This window comes from Centroberyx gerrardi, chromosome 11 (genome assembly GCF_048128805.1).
Source record: "Centroberyx gerrardi isolate f3 chromosome 11, fCenGer3.hap1.cur.20231027, whole genome shotgun sequence".
NCBI classification, from domain to species: Eukaryota; Metazoa; Chordata; class Actinopteri; order Beryciformes; family Berycidae; genus Centroberyx; species Centroberyx gerrardi.
This window is the reverse complement of record NC_136007.1, coordinates 23,914,952-23,927,400: the sequence shown is the minus strand read 5'-3', so window position 1 is coordinate 23,927,400 and position 12,449 is coordinate 23,914,952. Positions and strand designations below refer to the sequence as shown.

Below are 12,449 nucleotides of genomic sequence, written 5' to 3'. Positions count from 1 at the left end.
TATACAGTATATCTGTATAGATACCCAATCATCGATAGATATGGCTTTGTTATCATGCCTTTTCCTGTCCGTATTTTTGCTACTTAATCTTGCCCATAAAGACGTTGTAAATAATTACGTTTTTCTCCTGATGGGACTTTTCGTTTGTTTGACCTCTGTGATTAATAAGGAATGATCAAACCACTGCTGTTATATATTTGTAAAGAACTGGGAACCGGAAATCCATCTGTGTTCTGTTTTCTTTTGAGAAAATAATACGATTAGGCCAAGATAAGATAGGACCTGAAGGATGGCTGTAGTGAACACAGGCCTTGAGTCCTGCTGTACTTTGGCCCCTTCCTTGAAAAATAAGTCAATAATGTTGTTACCCTGACCTGTCTCACACCTCCACAGGAGGAATCTGAGACTTGACTGTTATCATCTGTGAGTAGCTTTGCCCAAACAGCAGACCTCTGTGTGACATTTGTACTTTCTATCACAACAATGCAACTCCATCGTATTGATTGATCGTATTGTTGAATAAAAGGTGGCTCGTTGGTTTCATCCCTTTTGTTTTATGTCACCTGAGATTACACTGAATGTGATGTAAACACTGGCATCTAGTTCTACTGAGGGATAAAATGTAGTTGTTTGTCTTTCCTCCATTACAATCAGTTTCTATAATGAGATCAAAGAGCATACCACAGGGCATCTATCTCTATCTATCTATCTATCTATCTATCTATCTATCTATCTATCTATCTATCTATCTATCTATCACCTTCTAAAAGAGAAAAGCCTGTCCCTTACATTGGTTTCACATCAGTTTTTATCATATTGCAATTGCAAATCTGTCTACAATCACTAAACATCAATGGATTGAGGAACGTGGAGAGGATATGCAGCAAATGATCCTACTGAATATCTTCAGTCCATGGCTAAGGTGTCATGTCAGTCTTACACCGCTCTGTAGCTCAGTGCCATGTCTGTCTGGCCAGTCTTTTACAGTACACACACACCCATACTTTCCTCCTTGATTTCCAGCTCTCTTTCTCAGTCTGCCTGCTTTCTCTCTAGTGCCTATCAGTATCTCTTTTGCATCAAACCGCTGTTGCTAGTCTTTCTGTTAGTCAGCATTTTCTTCTTCAAATACAGTACCCCCCCACCCCCCCTTACCCACCCCCTCCTATCTGACCGATCCAGTCTGTGTTGAAATCATCTGGACATGGTCCAGTCTGCCAGTCATTTCATTTGGAAATATCTCAGTCTTGCCATCGGTTATAAAAAGCTGCTGCCAAAGTTCACAGACAGTCTTATCATTTGGGAACCAGATCCAAAATCAGGCACTCACCTTTGTATGTCATTTAGAACTAATAAACTAATGAATGAGACATGTTTTCATATTTACTGAGTGGATTCGATCTGTATGTGAACAAACTGCCATGAACCCATTCCCGGAGACCCATTTTAAATCTGAAAAAGTTTGATCAAAATGTACTTTTTGATTTAATAATTAATAATTCAAACAAAATAAATTGTGGGCACTTACTGTGTAATATACATTTTTAAAGCTGTGAATGCAACGATCAAGATCAATCTATGAAAAACAAATCTCTCTCACAATGTGCCTGTTTTTCCATGTTGATTCACATATTAAAAAGTCACAGAATTTTAATAACACATACCAAGGCAGATGTAAATGATGCATGCGTGTATTATAGAAACAAAAGAAAGAAAATCCAATAGCATTATGTTTATACATCTTTTTATTTGTCGTGAATTTTGAAATTATTGGTGTATTTTTTGACAGATGAATTCCATTTCTCCTTCATATTATGTTGCAACACAAATTCAACCCATGACTTTATTTGAGAAAGTGTCAGACCTTGCACAAACTTCAAATCCCCCAGACATAGACTGCAACTTTAGGATTACGTGAGGAAAAGTTGTGTCATTGCAGTGTTCCCTTTGTACCATTTACCACACAGTCCTGAGAAACGACAAGCAGTCTGAGCGAATACTGGATTAACAATGGACGAAGAAGCATGACATTTCACTGTGGTGTTCTGATGTGGCATTAGCATGTTTGATACATCTTCCTGCCTATAGGTTCATACACAGTGCAAGTGCTGAATACTGGCAGTTCACTGTCAGTTACAATGTTCTCCAAAAGTAGCACCATATCTCTTGCTTTTCTCTTGGAGTTGAAGCCTGCGGAATATAAATGTGGATCCTCATGATGCTTATGGCAGCACCTCTGGTTGTGGGGCCAATTAGAATTTATCTAGCTTTATTTAAACCGACCAATTGAGAGCAAATTCTTGTTTACAGTGCCAGGAAAGAGGTAAAAAGCCCTGAGCCTGCAGCACCTGAGCTATTGAAATAAATAGGCACTTCATCCCTCTCCACCTGTCTCCTCTCCCTGAGTCCAACTCAGACGAAGTTCAGGTGCGTGTCCTCATCCACTCCGTAGTTGCCTTTGTGTTCGTCGAACAGAATGCTGAGCTCGTCCATGTAAAGCTGGTGGAGGGCATCAAGTTCCTCCACTGTGGGATTCTCGTTCTTCTCCACCCTGATTGGCCGCCCCACTGCCGAGAGGTCAAAGGGGCAGGGCATCACACTCAGAGTCGTTGCCCTTTATGATTTGCAATATGTGCTGTTTGATTTGATTAGAGAGGCCTTCTGTTTATCTAAATTATGATGGCATTTATTGGGGTGGACTGCCCAGACAGACTGTGGCCTGTGCCAATGGCTGTTGGTAAGTGGTTGCAGCAGACTGGATGATGCTGTATAGATTAGGATGGGTTCAACCCAGGGCCATCTCTCTCTCGCTCTCTCGCTCTCTCTCTCTCTCTCTCTCTCTCTCTCTCTCTCTCTCTCTCTCTCTCTACCTCTTTACCTCTCTCTCTCTCTCTCTCTCTCTCTCTTTCTCTCTTTCTCTCTTTTCCTTTGGCCTGTTGCTAGGTTGACTAATCCTGCTCTTTATCGGACCAATACTACTCACGTTTACTGATAGAGAAAACTGTCTTTGCCAACTTCAGAGCCATCTGATATCAGATGGCTCTGCCAAAATCAACAGCTGCTTGGGAAATACATGTCCAGTGACAATGTAGCTCGGTTTTTGCCCACCAGGAAAGGTCTACAGCAAGGCATCCCAGGCCATACATGCCACAGGTTATGTATAAAGTCATTGCGCAGACTCCATGGATTAAAACAAATAGTGTAGAAACAAGTGAACTGCATGTTCATTAACAGCCAGTTGTCCTTAATGTACGGGTACGTGCTTTATGTGGAAACCTTTTATTGATAGACGATAAGTGCTGTTTACTCACCCACTGTGTTAATGGGTTTTCTGTAGGGCATGAGGCCAAAGGAGTACTGGAAAACACCACGTGCGTGGAAGAGAGGCAGGGAGATACCCATGATGCCTTGCAGCCGTTCCTGTATCCATCGGAGCCAGGTGCCTCGTTGGTTTTCTACTTGATCAAACACTTCATTCTCTCCAAAGGAGAAGATTGGCACCAGATGAGCACTAAGGACAAGATTGTTTTTTAAGGAGAAGATGGTTTAATTAATATCGCCCAGTGTTCACATGGGATTATCTCATGTGAGGGCTTGAACAAGACTCTGTTTCAGGAGGCCACAACCCTAACTAATCACAAGAAACATTAACCAATAGTGAATAGACCTACACAATAGCACTCCCTTCAATAAGCCATGAGAGTTGGGAGAATTGGTTATATTTAACATCATCCTCTACCTCCCAAGGCCCCCTGCTCTTACCCGTGTTCCATGGCAATTTTGATGAAGCCTTTCTTATTGGCCAACAGTATGTTGTAGGTCCCAGGGTGGGCGTCAAGGGCCTCCGGGGCTCCGCCCACTGCTATCACAACAGCGTTGCCACCTCCCCTCTGTCGGAGCAGATAGCTGGCGCTCTCTTTGTCCGAAGGAATCAGACCTGGGAAGTGATGCAGTGGTAAACAAAAAAGGGAGTAAGCTATAAGCTGCAGTCGATGATCAAAATACAGCAAACGACCACCAATATGAGCAAAAATCAATTATAATTTTAGAGAAAAAATTAAAGCTTTTCCCCCATTAAAAGACCATACAGCATCTTCAAATAATTTACATCAGTTTGAAAATTCTTACTGTCATTTATGCTATGAATTTATGTCAAAATGTATGTCAGCCTAAATATATGAGTAAACTCTATTCCACTAATAAAAAGGTGGGTAAACTGAGTTTAGGTAGCCCATGACTTGGACTCAAGTCAGACTCAAGTCACAATTTTAACTTATTGTAAGTCACTTTGGACAAAAGCATCGTAATGTAACAGCTTGAGACTTGACTTGATGCATGAAGAGAAGACTTGAGACTTGTCTTGATTTGGGTTCTGGTGACTTGGGACTTGACTTTGACTTGTACTTTGATTACTTGAAAAGGTTTCTAAAGTCTTGACAAAAGATCTTGTGTTTGTGTAAATGACTTAGATTGAAAGTGATGAGATTTGTTCCACCAGACGACTGGATTTAAATTCTGTTTTCTGAATTTGTATGGAATGATTGAATCTATTGAAGTTGAAACTGATTATAGAAATCAAACTCATGATGCTCTTACCAAGTTTTTATCCTATTAAAACCGTATTGCATTGAAAAGTCCTAGATGTTTTGTTTTCTTTAAGATATTAAATTGATACTGGACTCTTGATTTGTTCACTTGACTTGGTGTTCTACATTTAGACTTGGGACTTGACTTGAGACTTGTGCCTCAAGACTTGAGACTGACTTGGGACAAAGTAGACTTGGCCGCCACTCTGCATTTAGCCCATGTCATTTGAATACAAAACCTTTTAATATGTCAGTATACGCACTTGAATGTAAGAGACAGTTCAACTGACAATTTGATCCAGTTTGACCCATAACACAAGTATGATTTAAATCTCCCGGGGTCGAACCAGTGGCCCGAACCTGCCAACATGATGTAGTCTCTGAAGAACGGGGCTCTGAACCACAGGGGCAACATGAGCAGGTAGCTCTGGAGGCCTGGAAACAGCTGTGTGAAGCCCGTGGCCTGGGTGCAGAAGTTGCTAAAGGCTCCTGCCACCAGCACGCCATGGGGATGGAAACCCAGGACGTAGTTGTTCCTGGGGTCTAGGTCAGCCGTCTTCACCAGCTGGGGGAAAAGGAGAGCGGAGGTCTGATGCAGCTCAAACTACTATTACACACATTTTTAGCACAATCACGCATTGATGTCTACTCAACTCTGCATGAATCAGGTTTTGCACATGACATATTTCAGCCACATGAATGTCGGCTTTCCAACACGTAATTTATTTCATGCATCTCTTTCAATTCCGAGTATAACGATTCTAAGTATTCTAAGAATAGCTTCCTCATTGAACACTGAACCGATAGGTCAATCACTCCCTTTACCTCCCTTTCCCTCTACTGCTGCAACCGCACTATAAGCCACGCTGCTCAAACACACACAGCTAAAGAAAGCTGAATGTACATAATAGATTGATATGCTCAGCATACCTTTGAACCGCATGTGAGGTCCTGTTGTCCCTGTACCACATGTGACGGTACGCACTGTGAAATTCTGTACGTTTTCAATATGCCTCTGCACCAATGTCACCAAGGCTGATTCCTGCTCATTTATTGCATTTGGACAGCAAATTTTCCAGTGTTAATAAGTGGTTATTTTTCAGTGACAATTATTTGGTCTTGACAAGTGTTGATTAGAGTGGGGTTTTTTTTTAAGATTTTTTTCTCCAATCATAAGGCTGATATGGCTCTGGGGCGGCTGTTCAAAACTATATAAAAGTGTTAAAAAACTGTTAAAAAAATATATATATATAAACACTGGCATAGTGTTGATGTTTACACCCTCGGAGTCACATTAACATTGATTCTGATTTTGATCAGTTAGACAAGCCATGGGATATACACTCAACCCATGGACATTGAGTCCTAGGTCTAGTCGGAAATAATGGTTATTGGTCATGAACTGTAAAGTTACTGGATAAGATATCTCACTTATGGAGCTTTGTTTGCCTGCCTCCACCGGACCAGAGTGGTCTCTAGAGAAGAGATAACTGAGAGGCACTAAAGGTCACTGTCAAGAGTCACTTGTCATGCGCTATAGCTTGTTTTGCAGCGCATGGCGAGCATTGTGCCCTCTTGTCAAAACAAATCTGCTCCCTCACTGTTTGTATCTGTGTTTGAGATTAGTATTTCAAGGCCACTGTGCTCTTAGAGTCACATCCACACCCATTATGTGGGAGTCATGCTATCTTCTCACACACAGATTAGCTCGCTCCACAGAGGGGATTTGATTCAATCTCTCTCATACCTTTTTGTTTTTTTTTCTTTTTTGACTTTCGCTGCTTTTTCTTGTTCTTTGATTTCATTTTTTTCTTCTTTCTCTCTTCTTCTATCTAGTTCACTCAGCATGGAGACCTAATACCTCTGTCAAATGTTTTCTTGAAATAGATCAAATATAGAATGTGAAGGATTGGACCGAACAGGTTTTCAGAGTGTGAAAGGGAGTCATTATGGAGAAGTGGTGTTTTGGTGACTTTTCACAAAGCTGGTACATTGTTTTGAGTCCACAGTGTTTTCATTGTGGCTCCCTGCTGGTGGCGGCTCCTAGTTCACAAGGTTAATCATTGGCTCCTGTTCCTCTAATGAACACAGCAGCTGTTTACAAACAAAAGAGGTGTCCGCTGCTGACCAATCACAGGCCCTCTTGACCATGCTCTCATCCTATCTCCTATCTTTCCACCCCGGTTTTCCACACACATAGGACCTTCTCACACCTTTTCCACACATTTCTGTACCCAGAGGTGGACGACTTATTATACTTACTATACTTTTTGTACACGAGTTTGCGCCGTCACCCTGTCTGAACGTATGCATGTGTTTTTCTTGAAACCAAGAAAGCACACTTTATTAGATCAGCTGGTGAGGTCTTACTCTCAGTTGGTGACGGTACAATTAGGGATGGTGGGAAAACAGACCTCAGTGCAACTGATTAGGCTCTTTGAAGGACACTGCTTCTGTTCACCCTAACATTGACTCTTTATTTCAGACTTAATGTGGCATACAGTCAGATGATGCTGGAAATGATTCACTCTGAACAGAATACGTGAGATGGGCATGAGACATCAAATTTTTTGGAGGTTTTTATCCATGGAAAGTATTTAGCTGGTCATGAGCGAGGAAAGTACATAGACCTCGGGGTGGTATACATTCACATGGGAGCTCTCATGAGAGATCCTAGTTTCCTCAATGTAGAAAGTAGGATTCTTGTAACTCTCATCTTTGTTTACTTTATTTACAATTTACAGAAAATTTTGATAGCAACCCATCAACTCACTATACTCTGTTATCAGCCATAAAGCTCTTTCACATCTGCCAGGCTCTTAACAGGCGCTGAGAGAAGAGACCACATCACCCCGATTTTAGCTTCCCTGCACTGGCTTCCTATAAAGTTTAGAATTGATTTGAAGATTTTATTGATCACCTACAAAGCAGTATATGGTTTAGCCCCACTCTACATTTCGGAGCACATACATCCACACACTCAACAGTATACACTCAGGTCGGCAAATATGGCTCCGCTCTCAGTCCCCAAATCCAGACGGAGGTCAGAGGGAGACTTTTGCAGTCAGAGCCCCTAAACTCTGGAACAACTTGCTGCTGACCAAGTCTGTATCATCTTTTATGTCTCTTTAAACACACATTTAAACTTGCCTTTTATTGATTTTTTTATTTTTTATTATGATATATTAGTTTATTGTTCTCACTTCCGTACCTGTCTTATATTGCCTTCTCTTGACTTTTATTATTATATACTGTCGTTTTATTATTCCTACTTCAGTAATTGTTGTTAGATGGTTTCCATTGTTCTCCTTTTCTCTGCGGTTGTTCTGTTTAACTGTAAAGCACTTTGACTGGCTGTAAAGCAATCTGTAAATTATTCTATAAATGATATTATTAATATTATTATTATTAAATTACTATTTAATTATTATAATTAATTGCTGAATTTCTATGCATTGTATCTTTAGTATCTTTAATATCTTTCAAATTCATTTTAATCTCAGAAATTCTGAGTCATTTTCTGTTGTAAAATGATATAGAGTACCAGAATATTTAATTGAAATAACTAAACAAACCAACTTGGATTATTGCTTTATCACCTATGGTTGCAAAGTTCAATTCATGTAAACAGCAACATGACCCACTTAGTCCTCAGAGATGCAAATAAGCCTGAATATCTGATGGAAACATGTTGCTTATATATATAGATTCTGGCTTCTATTTCTATTTTAAAGCATATTGTGAACTTATGGCTAGTTCCAGCTGTTCCCAAGCACCCAGACCACCTTACTGTTGCAGAAATGACCTTGTATATGTCTTATATAACATATGTTTTATATATCATTTAAAACTTTTCCTAATATCCTGAAGCAAAGTACATTTCATAAGTATATAGGCTACAAACAGTTTGTAGCAATGCTTAAGCTAATTCCTGCAGAGCTCTTTTGAACTGTTTTGTTGTTGATGTGCTCTGTCTTATCAGCACAGTCCAAAGTATAAGTCTTGCTGAAGGGCAAGAAGTAGATCGGTCTAACTGGGCCGATGTTGTCAATGGAGGTTCTGTTCCCTCTGAATACCTCAGAAGATGTGCACTCCAGATATTTCACTTGGTAACAACCTCACACCCAGGATCAAAGACTGCTGAATTTGAGGTAAAATACTGAGCCTTTCATGATCTGACATAAATAATTAAATTAATATCTTTATGCTGTGTATATACGCACTACCCAGACATGACCACAAGATGGACACAACAGCCAGCAAGAGGGCAGCATCTGGCTCCCCCACACTCTCAGTAGCCTTCATCAGCTACTTGTACCTACACAGCAGGGCAAAGTGGGGCTTATCGGGTCAGCCTGGGTCAGCTTAAAATGTTTGTAACTCCACATTAAAAGCACCATTCATTTGCCTAGCTGGCAAATCATCTCTCTTTGCAACAAGGCTCAAAACCAGTGCTGCAATTTTTGAGGGAAATTCAGTAGCATTGGTAATGAGTAAGCCTGTCTAGCCTAGATCCTTGGTGCAATGCAAAATGTGCACAAACACACTTCATATATGTCTGTGTAACCAGTGGCCAGTGGCACTTCATGCTCACTTGATTTCATCCTTTCTGATCCCATCCGCCACATGAGAAGGAGTCATTTCTAAAGGTGAAATAGGGGTAGTTCAGTGTGGGTGAGCTCAGACAGGCAAGGCTGTAACCAATGGCCCATCCGTTTTCAATAGGAATAACAGCCCTCTGTATTTCCTCTGTCACTGCTGCTGAACACTGAAAGATCAGTGGTTTGCAGCGTCATCTAGCGGGCTGCTGGAGTAAACCGACCAACCTCAATACAAGCTCCTATGATGGCCCAAAGTGTAAATGTGACCAACAAGATAAAAATGTGTTTTGATTTGGCTTTGAGAATCATGAAAGAGTACTGCATTCATCCTGGAAAAAATATTGCCTGAGCTTCTAGTCATAATTCAGCTATTCAGTTCCTGCGCCATGTATTCCTTGCATTAGTATATTCGATCAGACAACAAAAAGGCACCAGGACAAGACCATTAAGGTTTGGGAGTGGATATGTATAGATGGTCTCATATACAGGACTATAGGGAACAGAGGGACCTCATTCCATAATTGGCATTATCAGTGGTCCCATTTGCCTTCAGTCTGCCTAGCACAGAGATAAGGGCTGAGGAGCCACTGCTAGCTTGTAGCTGATGGGAGACTGAGGATTAGATGAAGTTAACAGATTCTCTCTGACCTCCAGAGGTGAATGTAAATCTTTATCATCCCCTCCCACATGGACTGGAGGGCAATTAAATGGAGGTGATGTGCATTCATATCCCAAACATACAGATGTGAACAGAAGCTTATGGACCTGTAGCCTACACAACAACCTTTACATAGTTGTTTGCAGCCTATATTGTTATCGTCTCACCTTGATGGGGAAGTAATCTCTCATGTAGTCCCAGACTTTGAGGCCACACAGGTAGGGCACCTTGCGGCCGCCGCGTGACGGAGTGTCATAGTCGATGAACCACCAGACAGCATACAGCACACTGATCAGCCAATAGCGTGTAAACAGCAGGTAAAAGAACAGGAGGATGCAGGTCACCGCTGCGGAGAGAGGTCAGTCAGGCCAAATAGGATAGTGCACATGTTTGGACTAGTTGTAATAATACTGTTATTAGTGTTGCAAGCACATAGACAATAGCATTCATACATTCATAATCACATATCATGGTCCAGTATATTTACGTAATAGACAATGCATAAATAGTTGATCTGTTTGGTAGCCTTCGCCATGTTATGAATGGTAGGCTTCTGCACTGCATCAATAGCACTCAGTTCTGCGGGAGATTACATCATGCTTGCGTGTGATGAGTTTTCTTGGTTATTGATGGCAGAGCAATGACGTGGGAGAACGTGCTCGTGTGGAGACTGTCTGTACAGTTGTGGTTTACAGTGATGTTTCACTTTGGTAGAACATTTTCACTTTTTAGCTCATATGCCTCTGGCTTCTCTGGGTACACTTGATACCGCTCATTTCAAAACTTCTAGTCGAAAATTAAACTTTTAACCCATATACAGCAACATAGACCGAGGTAATTCATTTAATATTTTTTCCATTTGCAATTATCACTAGTGAAAGTTAGCAGCCTGGATGCCAGTGATGACAGTGGATTCCCATAATATCATTAGAGGTTGACTGCTAATGACGTAATATGCAGGTGTGCATGTAAAAAGTGAAAATATTCTACTTCAGTGAAATATCACCTTGAGCAGTGATCTTGACTTGGGAGGCCCAATTGGTTGCAAGCATCAGTATAAGAAGTCTAATTTGTGCCCAGTGTGATGTGACTGGTTTCTCTCTGGATTCCCTGAAAGTCTTCAGGTTATTCATTGTGGTCCATCTAGGATGCCATACTGGACACTCATTATTTCGTCAGATTACATGTATGAATACACAAGGGTTCAGCAGCACTACTGAAGAATGTTTTACCATGTCTTTCTTTCAGACCTAAACAAACAGCTGGACAAATATATATGGTTTCTGGCAGCTATGAAATGGTAACTGATATAGTATAACCTAAGGACAGTTTTGAGTGCAAACTTTGTGGGCAGATGGGTGCAGCACTCTGATCAAGTTGCATGTCTTGCTTGGCTCCCTCTCCTGGCCGTACGGCAATACTAACGTCAATTGGGGAAAACCCACTGAAACCTAACTCTCCTCACTTACCAGTGATAATGCAACATATCCAGGCAGGCTGACGTCTGCTCCAATTAGAGTCAAAAGTATGGCAGTTTATTGGTGGTTACTGATGCTCACTGGCACTTACATTCAAACACAGCAAATGGCATCTTTGTGAGTATTTAGTGTGAAATGTATATGAAAAATCGATTGTCTAGTCTGAAAATGAATGATATGCTATTACACTTTGGCACCTTGGGCCTGCAAGAGGCATTTTTAGAGCATCCCTTTGAAAAAAAAAACAATGTAAAAAGCTCAAACTGGTTCATATAGAGGAAGCTACATAAAAAGACATTCTGATTTGTATACCATGTTTCAAAGTGATCATGCAAACCTGTAACTTATGAGCCAGTATGTGATTGGTCACACCCACATGCACCAATCACAACCAAACTTCACACATTGACCAATTCTTGACCCGAGAGCAGGTGGGCCAACTTATCTACTGTAAATACCAGAATAAAGGATTTTAGCAGATGTTTACTGCATGAGCAATATCACTTCACTGACACTCTCCATTATTTCTAGATGTGAGGTAACATAGCCATGGCAATAAAAATGCATGAAGTTCAATGCACACACACACACACACACACACACACACTCACCCAGGCCCAGGAAGGAGTAGACCCACTGCAGCACGGCAGCAGTCTGCAGCCTCCTGTCGAGGGGCACGTCCCTGGGGGCAAAATCAATCTTCATGTTTGCCACAGGAAGAGAGAGAGAGAGAAAAGCTGAGGCGCTGCAGCAGGCGGCTGAGGAGAAGAGCGAGTGAAGTGGGTCCAAAGTCTGCCCTTCTCCCTCTCCACCATCACCTGCATCTGGCTGCCTTATCTCCGACACCCAATGTGGGGATTGATTAGTCAATCCATATCTCCCACATCAGACTTTTGACCCTGCTGGGAATGAGCTGCATATTGGACGTAGCACTGCACTGCAACATGGACAATAAATATCATAAATCAGTGGAAAGAGAAAACATCCGTGATCTTATGGTGACTTTACTGTGTCTGTACTTCCTGTACTGGAGGTCAATCATGTTCTCTAATGCCTGTGTAATATGTCGGTATACAGTTTTAAAGGCAGTCCCATCTGGTTGCACAATCAAGTAACTGCATCTTAG

General features: G+C 41.3%; 1 protein-coding gene across 1 annotated transcript; it reads right to left on the bottom strand.

Annotated features, from left to right (window-relative positions):
* Nucleotides 1–2,412: 2,412 nt before the first annotated feature.
* On the bottom strand, nucleotides 2,413–12,028 carry mogat2 (monoacylglycerol O-acyltransferase 2). The gene is made up of 6 exons (XM_071898376.1): nucleotides 11,935–12,028; nucleotides 10,013–10,191; nucleotides 4,947–5,151; nucleotides 3,763–3,937; nucleotides 3,312–3,511; nucleotides 2,413–2,567 (listed from the first exon to the last, which is right to left on the bottom strand). The coding sequence occupies exons 1-6, from the start codon at nucleotides 12,026–12,028 to the stop codon at nucleotides 2,413–2,415; spliced, it is 1,008 nt and encodes a 335-aa protein (XP_071754477.1).
* Nucleotides 12,029–12,449: the final 421 nt, after the last annotated feature.

What these genes read in the sequence shown, in the direction of transcription:
- mogat2 (XM_071898376.1), bottom strand. Translation starts at nt 12,028, where the DNA reads ATGAAGATTGATTTTGCCCCCAGGGACGTGCCCCTCGACAGGAGGCTG. An exon ending in GAGATTACTTCCCCATCAAG is followed by an intron (nt 5,152 to 10,012) that starts GTGAGACGATAA and finishes CTTTTCCCCCAG; the next exon opens with CTGGTGAAGACGGCTGACCT. An exon ending in AAAATTGCCATGGAACACGG is followed by an intron (nt 3,512 to 3,762) that starts GTAAGAGCAGGG and finishes TCTTGTCCTTAG; the next exon opens with TGCTCATCTGGTGCCAATCT.